At 39.1% G+C, this 19,412-nt stretch overlaps 1 protein-coding gene across 1 annotated transcript in view; it reads left to right on the top strand.

Annotated features, from left to right (window-relative positions):
- LOC124643691 overlaps positions 1 to 19,412 on the top strand; it is a 33,140-nt gene that overhangs the window by 10,175 nt on the left and 3,553 nt on the right. The window contains exons 5-9 of the mRNA XM_047182728.1: positions 106 to 231; positions 796 to 888; positions 13,803 to 13,942; positions 14,564 to 14,668; positions 15,330 to 15,446. Coding sequence (XP_047038684.1) covers positions 106 to 231; positions 796 to 888; positions 13,803 to 13,942; positions 14,564 to 14,668; positions 15,330 to 15,446 — 581 coding nt within the window. The remainder of the gene's footprint in view (positions 1 to 105; positions 232 to 795; positions 889 to 13,802; positions 13,943 to 14,563; positions 14,669 to 15,329; positions 15,447 to 19,412) is intronic.

The raw sequence follows: 19,412 nt of genomic DNA, 5'->3' as shown, positions 1-19,412 counted from the left end.
GTCTTATATTTCTGCCGGAAGTAACTATTCCACGCGAACGAAGTCGCGGGCAAAAGCTAGTTATTAATATTTAATATTATTACATAAGTGTTATTTTATCCCCAGGTAGCGACAAGCTGAACTGTTCTTCAGGACGGTGCATCTCGGAGTCTGCTTGCTGTAGAACGAGCAGTTCTCTCTGCCAGCACCCGTCCTGCTGCGACGAGCATCCTCGCTACTCCCGGCTCGAAGGTATTCCACCAGGATATACTGATACCAGGGACTCTGCTCAGGGGACGGAAACCTTTAGCGACTACTACAGAAGTTCAAATGACAGCCAGGAACCCACCAGTTTATCGTGCCCTCCAAATTGGTGTCCGAGATCTCGTTGGAAAGTACAAAGTACAAGTACCTACTAGGCCACCTCATTCATCTTCATCTCACGACTGCCAACAATGTTCAGCCGAAACCTACAGTTTAACGTGACATCCGAAACACAGTCATTCGTGTCCAAGATATACTGAATAAGTACATACAAACTTAGAAAAGTTACATTGGTACTTGCCTGACCTGGAACGAACTGAAAGCACACTCATACTTGAGAGGTTGGTTCCTTACCCACTAAGCCACCACGACTCAATGAACGAACCATCATCATCATCTCCCGAGCCTTTTTCCCAACTATGTTGGGGTCGGCTGGACAGGATGCAGCTGAGTACCAGTGTGCCACAAGGAGCGACTGCCTATCTGACCTTATTATGTAATTTAAACTGATCTTAACTACGTGAATTAATTTGATCCTGTCTCTCTTCCTAGGCTATGTGGACGTGGAATATCCACCGCTATACGAGGACCGTCACGCGGGGGACGACTATGGCTTCATACAGTCTACTATCTATACTGTTACTGGTAAGTAACACTTTATTATTTACTTACTAGCTTCCGCCAGCGGCTTCGCCCGCATGGTGTGGTGATAAAAAGTAGCCTATGTGTTAATCCAGGATATCATCTATCTACATACCAAATTTCAATCAAATCGGTCCAGCCGTTTTTGCGTGATTGAATAACAAACTTACATCCATACATTCTCACAAACTTTCACATTTATAATATAAGTAGGATTTTAGCCTATATTTACTTACTAGCTGTTGCCCGCAACTTCGTCTGCGTGGGCAATATAGAATAGTCAAAATACTACTTATCCCGTAGGTGCATTCTTTCACGTGACAGTATAATTAGGATTAGCACTTATAGCCCGGTCAAAATAGACATAAAAGTAGTGGTCAAATAACAAAAATTCCCACAGAGCTGATTTTTGGTGGAGAGCTAGATTTGATCATTATAAATAAAATACTAAAAGTCCCCATCGATCCCATGTGTGCGTCAAAAGTTATTCGAGGTCAAATGTCAAAATTTTAGGTTTTTTGTTTTTTTTTCGAAAACGGTAAGTTTTATCAAGAAAAGACATCAGACCAAAGTTGTAGATCTTTAAATTTTCTACAAAAATGGCATTAACAGTTTTCTCCTAAATCTTATCATTCCAGAGATATCGCGATTCAAAGAGTCACACTACACATGATATGCACATATAAGCCACGTACATACGACGGCTGCCTTTAAATTGTGTCGTTTGAAATAAGTATAGACAATTTAATAGGTTAATACCATTTATTGTTTTTCAAAGAATTCTCCGCGATATTTAATGCACTTTTGCATGCATTAAACCCAGTTCTTGAAATATTTATTCCATTCTGAAGTGGGGGTAGTCAAATTGGCCGATTTGTATGAGTCAACAGCTTTTTCAGGTGTGCTGAAACGTTTACCACGAAGACTTTACTTAATTTTGGGGAATGTAAAACAATCGTGTAATGCCCACGGATCTATGTCACGGTATGTTACATGTTGGTCTGCGACAATTAACTGCCGCATAGCCTCGATATTATCTTGGGTCATATCGGGTTTTGAATTACCTTCACGTGACTTATCGCTAAGGCTAGATTGCCCACTTTTAAATCCTAAATATCAGCGTACTGCAGTCCTAAGGCATGGTTCTGCATCACTAAACACAGAACAAAAATTTTTAAACAGCTGAAGTCGCGACAATCCGCTTTTAAAGTTGTAGAAAATTATCGCACGCTAATTTTCCTTCGACATTTCCATTTTTATCCAGAAGACTGGGGTTGGAAATTGATAGTTGGACATTATGTATCTGGACCCTATTAAAACTTTACTCCCACCTGCTCCAGAAAAACTCCTGACATTATTTTTTGCAATTGCAAAAATTATTGTAGTATCAAATCATCCTCCGAGCCCTTTTACCAACTATGTTGGGGTCGGCTTCCAGTTTAACCGGATGTAGCTAAGTACCAGTCCTTTACAAGGAGCGACTGCCCTATCTGACCCCCTTAACCCAGTTACCCGGGCAACCCAATACCCCTTGGTTAGACTGGTGTCAGACTTACTGGCTTCTGACTACCCATAACGACTGCCAAGGATGTTCAATGACAGCCAGAACCTACAGTTTAACGTGCCATCAGAAACACAGTCATTGGTGTACAAGATATGCTTAGAAAGTACATACAAACTTAGAAAAGTTGCATTGGTACATGTCTAACCTGGAATCGGACCCACTCATACTTGAGAGGTTGGTTCTTTACCCACTAGGCCACCACGAGTTTTTGTATGAATCTGATAAATCTAAAACAATCACAATAATAGTTAACCCAATAGTTAATATCAATAATGATATATTAGAACTTTATATAATATATATTAGAACTTGACGGCAATTATTCCCTTAAACTATCCTAAAATTGTCATGACAGTTAGTGGAGTAGGCCTACAGGGGAAACCACGATAAAAAAAACGCGCCGAGTACACTTCCTCACAGGTGGCGTGGAAATGTGTGCATGTCATGTATGGAATATACTTTGAAGCGCCATATCTCAGGAATAGTAACATTTAGGAGAAAACTGTTAATTACATTTTTGTAGAAAATTTTATAATCTACAATTTTGGTCTGATGTATTTTTTTGATAAAACTTACCGTTTTCGAAAAAAACACAAAAAACCAGAAATATTGACATTTGACCTCGAATAACTTTTGACGCACACATGGGATCGATGGGGACTTTTAGTATTTTATTTATAATGATCAAATCTAGCTCTCCACCAAAAATCAGCTTTGTGGGAATTTTTGTTATTTCAAATGTCTATTTTGACCGGGCTATTAGCAGTCGCATAGATTTATTGATCAAGGTTGTGTTGTGGATGTGACCATTTATCTAAACAAAAGAAGTAAAGTTTGTGACGTTGTGAATATCTCTGGATCTAGTCAGCCAATTTAGAAAATTATTACGTATGGTGCGTAAGTAATTTTCACAGGAAACAGCTATAATCTATGTCTATATGCTTTGAGTCTGACAAAGCTGTCATTTGTACATTTTCTGCAGCTGCTGCGACTAATCAGAAGCCAGAAAGTCTGTCAGTCTTACCATGGATATCGTCTTGTGTAGTTGACTGGATTGAAGATAGGTAAAGTAAGTTCAACTCAGTCGTGCGCGCGGCGTTATGTGTGGGTAACCCTTGTACATATACAGTGACTTTGTGTGCGTGACAAGAGGTACAGTCGGGTACAAATACAGTTATTTAGGGGTTGTATACGGCTGTTTAAAGAAAAACAGTTATTACGTAATTTAATGTTTATTTATTTATAATGATTCTGAATCGCTACTTGAAAAATAAATGATGAATTTTCAGATTCGCTACTCTCACCAAGGTCAATTATAAATTTTGACTACATGTCAAAATGTCTATAGTATTCTTCTTTTTTCTTTTGTATATGTATGTATATATCGACAAGTATTACCCAACACCCCTTCATCAATTTTACTTAAACGTTCATTTATGAGTTTCATTATTTCCGTCTTATTTTGGTATATTAGTTATTTGTTATACAAGAGTGCAAAGTTGCTTTTTAACCGCGGGCTCAATTTTGATGACCGAGCAAGCTCAGGATTCTAAAATTGAAACATGAGCGTAGCGAGTGTTTCAATAATTAGAATCCTGAGCGATAGCGAGGGAATCAAAAGAGCACAAGGTGAAAAATCTTTGCACTCGAGTGCAACACGTAACTTTTCATTCCACCTCATCGAGGAAATTACTAAATACAAAAAAACAAAATGGCGCGCACATTTGAGTATCAAATTAAAAAGAAGTACCTATTAAAGTTCATTTATTTGATAACTCAATTTAAAAATGAAACGAGGTTAAAAATCTATGTAAAAACAATAAGAAAAATTACTTAATTAATTGAATAATTATTTTAAGTAGTATTTTATTAGCAGCGTTTTACCTGAAATAAAACGCATATTAAATACTTACCTTATTTGAAGCTTACTAGTTTGAGATAGGCACCTACGTGTTTTCCGCTTTTATCTCTGTCCTTTTCTACCCCATATCTTGCATCTCTCTCGCACACCGACCAGTTTCACTCCCCACCAGGCAGGAGGCGACGAGTGTTCTCGGCGGCCACAGTTCGTCATTGAGTCGAAAACACCAGGCAGAAATTAAAATGTAAGCTTCAAATAAGGTAAGTATTTAATATGCGTTTTATTTCAGGTAAAACGCTGCTATTAAATTCTTGACCGTTATTTGAAGCTTACTAGTTTGAGACGTGTTTGTTATCGCCTGGTGGAAGTGGACGCCAATGTGAGCAAAAGCACAATGAAATTGTGTATGTAAATAGGTACTTAGGTACACGAGTAATCACATGTAAGTATGTGTATTGCGTCCTGGAATACTAATGTAATCAAAGTTAACTGGTACTGGTACTCAGCTACATCCTGTTAGACTGGAAGCCGACCCCAACATAGTTGGGAAAGGGGCTCGAAGGATGAGTAATAAAAATTAAAAGAGAGATGCAAGAACAAAAGCAAAAATTGATTTCATTTTCTAATAGTAATGAACAAAAACATTGCGATACTTCTTAATAACAATAGTAACAAAAATATAGACATTAATCAGCTGGATTAATTAAATAATCGAGATAACTTGCTACTTCTATTTAGTGGGTATCTTTCCCTTCTGTAAAAATGGGCAAATGTATTGCCTGATCGCCAATTACCCTTTGCTAATATATCGTCCAAAGGTATATTGTCAACACAGATTTTGACGCTACCGCCGAGTGGAAGCTTCCTGGGGTTGTAGTTATTCCTGCCTCTTTTAACAATGTCTTAATCCACCCGCATCATCGTTCGGGTGCCTGCCTTTGGTTGGCCTCTAACGGATATAAATAAATTTAAGGAATTAGCCGATGTCCGTCTATCTTCTAACAAGGCTTTAGTCTTTCTGACCCAATACACTGGACTTAGATTTATATTTTCCTGATTATCCATCAAACAACAACCCGACTGCCTATGACTAGAACTGTCGGTCTTAGAGCCAAAGACTGGCCATAAGATTAAATTATCTTTGTTGTTTTTGAAATGTTCTGGGTCTATTGCAAGCAAGGAAAGATCATGGACTCGCCTTTCCGAAACAAGCTAGCAAAAGAAAGAGCAGCAGTGTGCCTGGAAGTTGCAAATGGATTATTCTCGTCTACGTTTACTGCACTTAAGTAGGTTACCAATTGGTCAATATTCCAGATGGACGGCTTCCCGGGGAACAGGTTTGCTCAGCGCTATTGATTTTAAAATGTGTCCGACTAGAACGTGTGAACCTAGCTCTAGAGTGGTTTCTGCATTGCATAGTGTAGCTATAACTGACTTGTGTAATAAAATAGTATTGTATGCTAGTTTATTTACTATGTGTAAGTCCGCTAAAAATTGGGTAAGTATAGGTCCAAATAGGGATTCAAGGATTCATAGGATCCAATTTCATACTTTTCGCCCCAATTTAACCATCGACTCCAAGCTGATTGATAAGTGTTGCGTGTGGATTGAAGAAGACTTCAGTCGGAGAGACTCCTTGTCCCTCCCCCCCCCCCATTTCCTTGACCTTGGCAGGGGGTATCCCCGTTGCTGTGTCTATCGGTTTCTGCTCGAGGTTCATCAGTGTGTAGGGTACTGCTAATGATCGGGACTTCAAATCTGCTCGCCAAAATACCTGGTGCCACCGAAGGAACTACTATGAGATTAACTCCCGTTCCTGAATTGAGATGACTGAGGACCTACGGTATAAGGTAAGGTGGCGGTAATACCCATGCTAGCGGGTAAGTCAAAATTTGAGAAAAATGCATCGTGGAACCCCGCTTTCGGGTCCTTCAGATCTAGGGGCACGTAGTACACAACTATGTGTCCCTGGGCTCGCTTCGAGGCAAATAGGTCCCCTGCTGATACAAGATGCCACTCCGGTGGAGGTTTGTGTCGGGAGAGATGGTCTGCCTGACTGTTGAATAGGGCTGGTATATGATTCAGCTCAAGATAACTGAATACTCTGTACGTCAAGTTCGGTAGGCTCCTTGATCGGGTGCCACCTTGATTTCTTAGATATGACACCACAGTCCCATTTCTGCATTGAAAAATGGCTGTTGATCTCTTTAGCAACTTGCCGTGATTTTCCAGTTAATACTGCAAGCATCTCTTTCAGATCGCAGTGAAAGCCTTTTTCTCTCTCGTTCCATGAACCCATTACGGGAGTTCCGTTCAGTTGTGCCCCCATCCTACATCGGAGGCGTCCGTGGTTATAAGGTGACAGGGAAGTGGCGAATGAATATCCAAGGTTTGGTGGCAGCTGACCAGCCACCACTTTAGATCTGCTAAGGTATCTGCTGGTAGGTTCAACATTGCTATACTCCATTCACCGAGCCGTGAGCCCACAATGTAACCAAAGAATGACACTTTTTCAAAATGGTGGGTATAACCCGACCGATGACAAAAACGTCACATTTTTATGTAAAATGTTCTTAGTATCTGTGGTCTTCAATTAAGTAGGGTTCTATGTATGACAGTCAAGACTTCTAGGTTCATTTTAAATGTAAACGATTTACTACATATTTCATTAAAATTAAGAAAATAATTTACGGCATTTATTATACATATTTGATTTCAATTAAGTTTGAAAAGATTGCATAAGTTCCACAGACATCGTTCTAAAATATCATTTCTAATGTTGTCAGTATATTACTTTCGTAGTTATTTTTATAAAATATGATCATTACTTCAATCGTGACTTATAAGAACCCTTTTTATGGTTTGTTCACCGTTTGGCTCACGGTTCCATGAATAGGGTAGGTATAGATTGCTGTTCAACACTGCATTGAGGAAAGTGAGGAGAGCCCGGTAATGCAGTCTACCGTATGGAACAACGAAAACTTGCGAAGTTTAAAAGTCCTATCAAGCTATGCAGGTCTTCTAAGTTTGTCGTGCTGTTTGTCACGTAGTGCGTTTTGTCATTATCTTGTTGATAATGCTTGCGATTTATTCACTTGCCATCCAAAACATGGTGCAAATGATCCCAAAGTAGGCAAATATATCTTGGTGAGCCACCAGAAAATCGAGATACACAATTATAAGTAACCCTTGAGTTTTCAAAGTTTGAGCCACCCAAATTGGTCACTGTGGCGAAGGTCTTGGGTGCCGTGCTTAAGCCAAATGGTAGGCACGTAATCTGAAGCAGTCTTCTTCTGTATACTAGTCGAAGAACATATCTGTGACCTTCGGCTACCGGAAGGTAGAAGTAAGCCTGGGCGAGATCCACTTGCACAGCCATTCGTCTTTCTGAAGAAACTCTAGCACCCGAAAAACATTTATTAAACTGAAGGGTTCCGTAATTATGAACTTGTTGAGAACCTTGAGATTGAGTATTGGACGGTTCTTTCCGTCGCCTTTTGGGCACAAGAAACATATTGGAAAGAAAGCTGGCAGAATTTGCAGCTATCAATAGAACTTTTTGTTTTATCATTTGGGATATGACGACATCCATCTCTTTGGACTCTCTGGTCAAATCTGGCATTATCTATCAAAGGTGGCTTTTGGCCAATGGTATGCGATACCCAGTTATTATTTTTAACAAGAAAGGCGGAGCTCCCATTTCTTTCCATTGGTCCTGATATAATGTTAGGCAACCCGCCTGGAAAGTCATAACTTACGTGCCTTGTTGGACGCATCAAAGTCCGCCTGCGGTCCTGGACGCTTTCTGTTTCCTCTGTTGGACATGGTTCCTATTGTAATTTACTCGTGATATCCCAAGGGAGCTTTTAGAGTTTTGCGTCACACGCCATTCAGCGTGAGTGTGATTACCATTTCCCTTCGAGGGAAGGTTATAATGGCGACTCTTCGAAAGTCGATCCAAAAAGCCACCCTGCGAGGGTAGATTGCAATGATGGTACAACCCGCAACATGCATGATTGGTACCCTGCGAGGGTCCGTGATAATGAGCCGACCCCTGCGGGGGATGGCTAGTATACTTACTGGTCCCTGCTTTGTAATGATGCTGCTACTCGCAACATGCAAGATTGGTACCCTGCGCGGGTCCGTGATAATGAACCGACCCCTGCGGGGGGTGGCTAGTATACTTACTGGTCCCTGCTTTGTAATGATGCTGCGACTCGCAAAATGCAAGATTGGTACCCTGCGCGGGTCCGTGATAATGAACCGACCCCTGCGGGGGGTGGCTAGTATACTTACTGGCAGTCCTAGGCGGAGCGTACCAAGTCTTTCAAGGCCGAAAACCATCACACGCCGTGATAATGAGCCGACCCCTACGGGGGGTGGCTAACAGACTTACTGGCAGTCCGAGGGGAGCGTACCAAGTCTTTCAAGGCCGAAAACCATCACACGCCGTGATAATGAGCCGACCCCCATGGGGGGTGGCTAACAGACTTACTGGCAGTCCGAGGGGAGCGTACCAAGTCTTTCAAGGCCGAAAAGCTTTCTTGACACCACCAGCCCTCTTCAAGTGCGGTAGTGACCAGTCCGAACTAAGGAGATGCTGGTTGAACCGCACCTCACACCATTCTTTTTTGTCAAAAGGTTGAACGCCTTGCAGGATTGAACTAGGGCCACAGGTGCCTTAGGAACTTCGGGCTTGCTTTCTTTTCCATAGTCACGTGCACGGGCTGTGGTAGCTTTACTATTTACCGCATCCGTATTTGCTTTATAAGTCACTCATTCTGAAAACAAATTACTGAAAAAAAAGTACACGGAAGAAACTCGTGACAAAAAAAAGGGGTAGATGTACAAAATATTAACACTTGATTTCGCAAAATCGAATATCGAACGGTAAAACCGTTAACAAATTGTATAAAATATTATAAACTCACCTGTGTTCTGCGAGAGCACTGAGTTTATTTTTCAACGAAATACTACAGCGGTTGGTTAGACCAACCTTCTCGGGCGGAAAACAAGACGCCAATGACGAACTGTGGCCGCCGAGAACACTCGTCGCCTCCTGCCTGGTGGGGAGTGAAACTGGTCGGTGTGCGAGAGAGATGCAAGATATGGGGTAGAAAAGGACAGAGATAAAAGCGGAAAACACGTAGGTGCCTATCTCAAACTAGTAAGCTTCAAATAACGGTCAAGAATTTAATTGTTTAATATGTATTTGTTTGAAAATTCTTATAAAGATTGTCACAAATGGAGTATTGCACACGATGTTCTAAATTCAAATCACTTTGCCGCTCTAGAGGATAAAAACGGCTTTTACGCTCAGATATCAAAGGGTAAAACTACTCTTTCCGAGATGGTGGGATGAAAAATATATTTTTTTTAAATTCCCCACACATTTTGTTTCCATTATTATGCTAGATTATACGTCTTTTTACATTCTCAGTCCACACTTTTATTTATTGTCTGCGTACCCCGAGATCTAGAAAATATGTAAGAAGTATTTAATACATCTTAGATATTTCACCTTATTTATTTCTTAGATACTGTCAATGTCAATTTGAAAAAACGTATGAGAAAATAATGAAAAACTGTAAAATGTAATTATAAAAAGCTTTGAATGTTTCATTTTTTGAAACGCTACCTGACTCCTTAAACATTTTCTCCGTGAAGAACTAGACATTTTCGTAAACGACTGTACCCATAACAAAAAGCGATAAGAACACGAACGTCATGCTCGGACGACGTCACTGTCACACGAATGAAAGTTGTATATTTACAAGCCGACGCACACATAGGGCCGCGCGCAAATCTGAGTTGAACTACCTATAGTTAGGTAGTCGCTCCAAGCAAAATATTGGTACTCAAACAGATTCGGTGACTGGAAGCCAACACCAACATAGTTGGGGAATAGCTGGATGGATGATAAAATGAGTCATCATCATCAGCAGGTGCATAGGGTAGGATAGTTTCACTTACTCACTATGGTAAGGCTGACCCCACATCAGGCGTGCGCGATCCTCGGGCGTGTGAGTAGCGCGGGCGTCGCGAGCGCGCTGCGTGAACGTCGCGTTGTGCTGCCCTGCGGCATGTGTGAAGAGTGCAAGCGACGCGCTCGCGGCGAGCACGCGGCGCTCGAGTTGCGTTCTTACCCCTTAGGAGGCCTAAGCCGGGACTCCACCGAAATGTTTGCATTAGTTCACGAATAGGCAAAATGTACGTATCTGTGAGAGTCCACTTCATGTGTTCGTACTTGAAACCTGCAGTTTTGCCAAGATTTTCAGAATGTACACTCGCAATTTGTCATTTCTTGGTGGAGCCAGCAAATCAAAAGAAACATAAGTGTTGTATACTGTGCGTCACTACCGCACACCGGGAAAATTTCGCTCTTGCGGAGGACGTTATATACCATATTTTGTGTCACACGTAAACAGGACGACAGTAAGTATCCACCGAAACACTTTCAAAGATCTGATGAACGAACAAATCAGACCTGACTTGGTCACCTGGGGCCAATCAGAGCTCTATGAAGCGATAATACGCTTTGGCTCCTACTGTTATTGTGGTTTCTGAAAATTTATTCACCTCATTCAACGATGAATGTAATTCTGATGGTACTAACACACACACTTGCTTGGCGCAGAAGCTGACGTTGGCAGGCCGACTCTTTTGACTTCTCGAACAGGATACCATTGGTTTTTGTGCAATGCACACCTACAATGCATTCTGGATTAGGATAGGATATAGGTGGATAGGATTTGCAACAGAGAACAATTCTGTCTTTGTGATTAAATGACATCAAACGTAGTTTTATATAAAAGGTGTTTTTTAGGGTTTTTAGACTTGGCTCGGGTCTTACTGAGACTGTTCGTAATCGTGAACAGTGTATTTGCGATCAGAAGTTGAAAGTAAGCATGTCTCTGGTATGCGGCGCGTAATTTGTACGTTTTCAGACGCATAAAGCATTTTACGTGTGTATGGTATTAAATAGAGAGAGCTCCCATTTCTTATCTGCACTTTGTATCTGGGCTTGTTTTTAAAGCTACAGAATCCTACATTACCTACCTCACGCTTAGCAGCGTTTGCGAGAGATAGATCCTCATTTCTTCTAGATATTTTGCATCAGAAAAAATAATTAAGGTCTACTTAATACTACTCACTCAAAGTAATTTGTTTTAAGGCCACCACATTAGTAGAAGATAAGCTAAACTATGTTTATGAAAAAATCCTGATATGAACTCCATCTGTAACTTTAAATGATAATTAAGTGTTCCACTCAAGTCATCATTTTTGACATAATGTTCAAAAAATAATTTAGATGGCACCGTTTTAAATTTGGCTGAGAACTATTAATTTTCTTTTCATCAAGGTAATAATTATAGTTGGATTTTGATGTGGCACGGCAAACTGACAAACACTATTGAAATGTCTATCGAAAAATTACACTACGTGTTAAAATATGGTGAATTACGGAAAATACACAACTCCATCTGTTGAAATAATAATCCTCTATAAAGAATGTATGGTAATATTGTCAATTTACAAAATCTCTCTCTCTCTCTCAAATCTGTGGTAAATAAAATACATCAAATTTGTTAAAATTTGATGTATTTTATTAATTGTTAAAATTTGATGATAAATTTGTTAAAATTTGATGTATTTTATTTACCACAGATTTGGTAAATAAAATACATCAAATTTTAACAAATTTGATGTATTTTATTTACCACAGATTTGAGAGAGAGAGAGAGATTTTGATTTTGATTTTAACAAATTTGATGTATTTTATTTACCACAGATGGAGCTACTTTAATCTTGGCTAAACAAAATTTTCATTTTTTTTTTCTTCCGAAGTTACTTATAAAGGTGTGATTTTCTGTGTAAAGATTAATAATAGGCCGATCAACTAATATAAGTACAACATTCAAATGTACAGTTTTGACAAATAGATTGCGTGTCGTAATATTTTACATCTTGAATTCACAAAATTAATCATATCTTTTGATAGAGTGAATCGATTTCGATGAAACAAAAACTAAGTAATACCCCAAGTTACGTAGAATTTTTGTATATAAGCATTGTCTGCATTTAATTCGTAGATTTTACGTGAATCGCGAACAAACAAACAGATAAACAGACAAACAGACAAACAGATAAACAGACAAAAATGATGGAAATGGGTTCTGTTAGTTATCCTTTAAAATGCTGGCTATTTTTTTTGTCAATTTCTTCAATGTACAAAAATTACTTTTCTACAGATTTATTATATGTATAGATTTTATGTTTAGGTATAATTTTTGTTGAAGGTACAAAATTAAAGTTATATCTAATGTTCTAGTCAAGTCAAAATCGTTTATTCAAATTAGGTTGATAAATCAGCAGTACGTAGGGGTAGTTCATAAGGCAGTACATAGGGGTAGTATATAAGGCAGTACATAGGGGTAGTATATAAGGGAGTACATAGGGGTAGTATCTAAGGTAGTACATAGAGGTAGAACATAAGGCAGTATATAAGGGACTACATAGGGAAAGTACATAGGGGGAGTACATAAAGCAGTAGATAGAGGGAGTACATAAGGCAGTACATGGGGGAGTATATAAGAGGAGTTCATAAGGGAGTATATGGGGGGAGTACATAAGGCAGTACATAGGAGAGCATATAGGGGTAGTATATAGGGGTAGTATATACGGGAGTACATAGGGGTACTATAAAAGGGAGTACATAGGGTAAGTATATAAGGGAGTTCATAAGGCATATACATAAGGGGAGTACATACAGCAGTACATAGGGGGAGTATATAAGAGTAGTTCGTAAGTGAGGATGTTAACGAAATGTCTTGCAGCTACATTATATTTTATCCCGCTACGCGCAGTAGTTCCGAAACGTTGATGAAACTTCGGGGAACAGTTAGTTGCTAATATATTACCTCCCCACTCAGAGTCATTTAATGGTTACTTAATCCATTCCTTAGTGAAGGATTTGTATGACATTCCGTCACTAAGGAGTGACTTAAGTAATCATTAAATATCTCTGAGTGGGGAGGTTAGTTCCTAATTTTAATGAAATGTTTTTCTATACCTATATAAGGTGTTGATTTGCATTTGTGCCATACTTCAGGAGGAGGACATAAAATACGTAAAATAATCGATTGGAATTACAGTAGACGGGAAATAGCTAATATGCACTGTTTTTTTTTGTCATTGTAATGTCGTAGTATTTCAGAAGTAATCCAATTTTATAAATAAATTTATGAACAATCGTTGCGTATGCTTTGTGTTTGCGTTTGTGTGAGGGCGCAGCACGGTTTTAAGGCCAGTAACACACGCGCGAAGTTTAAATACGGCTAGATGACATTGACGGAATTCCGAAAAAAAAAAGGACCAATTTTTTTGTTGATTTAGGTCGAGAATCAGTAGCATAATTACGTCCTTGAATATGGCACGGATGCAAATCAACAGCTTGTATAATAATTTTAATGAATTGTGTTTCCATTCCAGCTTGCGCACTAATCTTCATGATAGCAGTAGTATTGCTGGTGTCGGCTATCTGCAAGATGCATATGAAGCGAGCTGCGTTACGCTCGTATGCACACGCGGACAGGGCTACCAGGCAACATTACTGTGTGCAGTATGCTCAGGTAATACAATCATCTGCCTAGCCTCTTCCTGTTGTGGCTCTACGCAGCTGAGCACCAGTGTGCTATATAAAGTGAACCAGTGATATTATGTGTAATGAAAATCCTGTTCGATCCGTGAAAGTATTATTAAGTACATATATGAAATTGCAAAAATTAACGTATCATCCGGATACAATTAAAAAAAATGGTTTCATCCCCCTCTAAATATCCGTGTAGAATATATGCACAAGAATATCGCAGACAGCGCAGACAAACTTATCGGCCAACTCTGGTCTTAAAGAGATAGAGAAAAAATAGGTTAGTAAAATGTACTTATTCCTACTAATATTATAAATGCGAAAGGAACTCTGTCTGTCTGTTACGCTGTCACGTCTAAACCACTGAACTGATTTTAATAAAATTTGGTACAGATATAGAGTTGACCTTGAAAAAGAACATAGGTTAGTTTTTATCCCGAATTTTTTAAGAGTTCTCTTGGTAACGCGATATAACCGAACTTGACGCGGGCGAAGCCGCGGGCGGAAGTAGACTATACATTGTGCTTACGCGACTCCCGTGATATATTATACATAATTATGTACATTATAAAGGCTGTATCAATACATGATGTTGTTACGACAGACGCAGCGGTTCCCGCCGTGCTACGAGGCGTCGCGGCTGCTGGAGGCCGAGCGAGCCGACGCCGACGACTCGCCGCAGCACAGCGCTGACAGGACGCAGACACAGGTATAAACAGTACTATCCTAAACTATGGCATTATAAAAGTATTCAAAAAATATATCATAGCCAAAAATGTCACCAACTCATTCTTTGTCATGTAATGGAAATAAAGAAAAGTTTATAGTGAAATAGAATGTATGTATCTCACAATTACAACGTCATGAGCACTAGCTAGTATATTGAGTTATATTTCAGAATGTTAAGTTATGCTACATTTGAGTGGGCATATAACTAAAGATCAATAATATTGATAGTATATGTATACTTTTTACATAAATACATACCTACTTATTAAACAATGATTTCAATTATTGGTAATTATTATTACATATTATATTTATAAAATAAAATAGCTCATCAAAATTGTATATTTTTTAGTTAAGTGCCTTCTCATATTCATATTCATATTCATATCATTTATTGCGTTCCACAAGTTTCACATGGTGTTACAAAAGCTTACAGCTACGTACATTTGTGGACCCTGTTAGGGCACAGCAACATTTGGCATTTAATGCCAGTACATTTAAAATACTTAAAACTAATTCTAAATTATTATGGCGGTAGTTTTAAACATTAGGTATAATAGGAAACTCTCATTAGGTATATTAGGTATAATAGGAGGTCTCAAATGGAGTATAGTTATATGAATGTATCACTATCCTCCCAGCAGTCAGCTCGTCCGGAGTCACCAGTGCCGGAGTCGCCGGGTGAAGCTGCAGGGGCCGAGCGGCCCGGCTTCGGGCTCGCCCGACTCTCCGCTATATTCTCCTCACGATACCGACAGGTATGTCAAGCATTAAGAACGTCCTCAAATATTAGGTACTAACAGCTTTGTAACCTATGAATTGAGAATAAAAAGGTTTGACTGAACTGTTAGGGCAAGTTCACAGGAGAAGTTCAAGACATCATAAAGGGGTATTTCGCTTATAACAACTGTTTACTTTGATTATTGAAAATTCATAGTAAATACGTTCACGTTCAATATTTAAGAAAACTACCGTTTATTCTGTCGGTAAACTTGAGTCGGTGAAGTTTGATGAACTTTTTACTTTGTTCTAACACCATATACATTTGACTACATAATACAGTTTTTTATCGCGTCTCGTCAGTTCGCTGTAAACCTGAAAACTAGAAATCATGATTTTTCCACAATAGTTACAGTAACTTTCTGAATTTCTGATTCTGACATACATAGAATATAGATGCTTTAAGTATATAATTTACACCCATGCGAGTACCTAGATGCCTTAGTCCCCAGGCCGGCGAACAATTTTTTTTTTGATACATATACATTTAAGACTTTGTGAGTGCCTTCCTTACGATGAGTCCGACAAACTTTTCGAATGCGCAAATTTTGGTGCCGCTGCGTTTTTTAATGCTTGACTCCTGAAATTGTCGATATGACGTCACTATGGCTCTTCGTAGATACACGTTTCATTTTTTGAGATTCGTTTAATAAAGTTAACTAGAGAATGGTGGTCAACTTGTCCGATAAAGATCGTGCTGCGTTTGGAGTGTCCACCATCCTGAAAATGTCGGTATGACGTCACTACGACTCTTCGTACATACACGTTTCATTTTTTGAGGTTTGTTTAATAAAGTTAACTAGAAAATTGTGGTCAACTTGTCCGATAAAGATCATGCTGCGTTTGGAGTGTCCACCATCCGAAACATGTCGATATGACGTCACTGTGTCTTCACATACATACGACGGACAAATACAACAATGATAGATAATACTATTCTTATTGCAAATATCGACTTGTCCGACAAATGTAGTGAGTCAAATAGTCAGTTCGACAAGAAAATGAGAAAAAAATATTACAATTGGAAAAAGTTTATTCTTTTTGTCAATTTCTGACTTAAATATTCACGTGCATTATTTAAGTATGTCGGAAGGCGCCATCAGGATGGCTGGCACTATCGTCCGACATCAGTTAGGGTAATCAAGCAAGGAGATAAATTTGGATCTACAACGCTAGGCAATAACACTAGGTACACTAGACGTGACGTAGGGTAGTAGCGCCACGAACACTCAATGAAGACTCGACCAAGACTGCACTAAGACTGAACTAAGACTGAGCTCCGCGGACGCCGCGCTGACCGCCACGACTCCGCCAAGCGCGCCAAATTGTTGTTTCACCGAAAACGCCACCAGAGGGCGCGCTTGCGGCTCGTTCAGTGACCGTACTATTGACTATCTCCGACACGGCCATAACTGACATACACACGTCCTCGTGTGGCTACACATTGTACCTGGTGACAGAAGAAAACAAAACTGGAGTAACTTTTCAGCTCGGCCTACCTGACTACACGAGTAGGAATGACAAAATAATTTTAAACAAAATAGAAACGAAATATTTAGAAAGAATGCCACAATCTTAAAATCAATCGAAATCAGATCACACAATCTCGAATCAATGCACCATGTAATGATCCAGACAGACCTAAGTCAATCAGGAATCGATAGGCTCCAGTCCTTCTCACTGGGCGTGTCAAAGATGAAAAATGATCAGTCCTTCTCACTGATATGATTTAGAATGATCAGTCCTTCTGACTGATATGATTTAGAATGATCAGTCCTTCTGACTGATATGATTTAGAATGATCAGTCCTTCTGACTGACATGATTTAGAATGATCAGTCCTTCTGACTGATATGATTTAGAATGATCAGTCCTTCTGACTGATATGATTTAGAATGATCAGTCCTTCTGACTGATATGATTTAGATTGATCAGTCCTTCTGACTGATATGATTTAGAATGATCAGTCCTTCTGACTGATATGATTTAGAATGATCAGTCCTTCTGACTGATATGATTTAGAATGATCAGTCCTTCTCACTGATATGATTTAGAATTATCAGTCCTTCTCACTGATAAGTTGTCACAATGACGATATCTTTGACACAAGCATTCCAGTCCTTCTCACTGGAACACTCCTAGGGTCTACCCAAGGGATATCAGTCCTTCTCACTGATATGGTAAGGTAGGAATTGCATCTGAACAATGAACTTTGCAATGGAATTAGTAGCATTAACTTGAAATAAAATCAGCGAAATCAATTCGCACAAAATCAGTCGCAATCATCAGACAGATACAATTATCATGCGTGCATTAATTAGAGTTTGATGAAGTACCTTCGCCTGGGTCATCGACCTCTAAATCAACAGTAACTAAATCTAATTCAGTTGGAATCTCAGCTTGGGGCATCCTTACATCGTGGGCATACTTCTAGGTTCTATTACCAGTTAAAGATTTCAAAACATAGCGATCGTCTTTAAGTAACTCAAAAACTTTAAATGGCCTTTTAAAGGACAATGCTATTCTTTGTATGGAAGTTGGGCTCAAGAGTTGCCCACAGTAACTGCATAGTGTATTATGTTCCATAGGCTTATATTAGGTCCCAGACCAAAGCATTTCGAAATCTATCCCGGGAGTCCTGAGAAAAAATGGTTTGACTATTATTCAATATTACATAAAATAAGCTTACGAACTCTTAACTATTCCACTTTTATTACCTTAATTGAAATGAATTATATTCATTGACAAATACGAGGTATTGTACACGACAACTTTTTTTTAACCGACTTCCAAAAATGGAGGAGGTTCTTAATTCATTTGTATTCTTTTTACGTTTGTACGTGCAGAACTCCGTCGTTTAATAACCGATTTCAAAAATTATTTTATTGTTTGAAAGGGCTTACTTCCTCAATGGTTCCTTTGTCCTCCGGCCCAGGGTCTGGTGATGGAATCTCTAAAAAAAAACGGGAGCGACTCTCGAAAATTGTAGACACATATCGAGTAAAACCTTGTCATTCGGGTATATGTCTTAGACACCACAAAACTGTAAAGGTTAAGATCTGACCTGACAATGGAGACGACAGAGAGACAAGGGAACTCCTCAACGGTATCTACTAACTACCTCATGTTCGAGCTTATTTTATTCGTCTTGATAAGATTTTTTTAGAAGATAGCTCATAGCGCAGGCGCCTTGTAGATTTAAACCATAAATTCAAAAATATTGCGGTAATTACCTTTTTTTCAGAAAATCATTGTCAGTTCTTATTAGAATCCAACGCTTTTAGAATTTATTTGAAAATCACAGTAAAAAAAAACCCATTCCAACATTTCCAGTACTGGATCCTGACAGCAAGATCCTGAGCATTGAGATTGACAATATACATATGAGTAAGACTTATTTGGCAGAAAAGTCTTAGCAGATTAATTTCTCGGGACCCCTGGGACCGATTTCAAAAATATTTTGATTTCTTGTTAAGAGTGAATTAAAGAACCTATTCCAACCACTTCCACTACTGGGCAAATGGCATAGGCTTTGTAAACAGACTGTTCATGTGGAACATTTAAACCGGTTTTCCTCGGGACCCCTGGGACCGATTTCAAAAATATTTTAATTTCATGTTAAGAGTGAAGTAAAGAACCTATTTCAATCACTCCCACTACTGGGCAAATGCCAAAGACTTTGTTAAGTGACTATCTAAGGAGAACATTTGAACCGATTTTTCTCGGGACCCCAGGGACCGATTTCAAAAATATTTTAATTCCTTGTTAAGAGTGAAGTAAAGAATCTATTCCAACCACTCCTACTACTGGGCAAATGGCTCAGGCCTTGTAAAGTGACTCTTCATGGAGAATATTTGAACCGGTTTTCCTCGGGACCCCAGGGAGCGATTTCAAAAATATTTGCATTACGTGTTCAGAGTGCACTAAGGAACCCCCTGGAACTAC

This window comes from Helicoverpa zea, chromosome 28 (assembly GCF_022581195.2).
Source record: "Helicoverpa zea isolate HzStark_Cry1AcR chromosome 28, ilHelZeax1.1, whole genome shotgun sequence".
NCBI lineage: Eukaryota > Metazoa > Arthropoda > Insecta > Lepidoptera > Noctuidae > Helicoverpa > Helicoverpa zea.
This window is presented reverse-complemented; position numbering and strand designations above follow the sequence as displayed.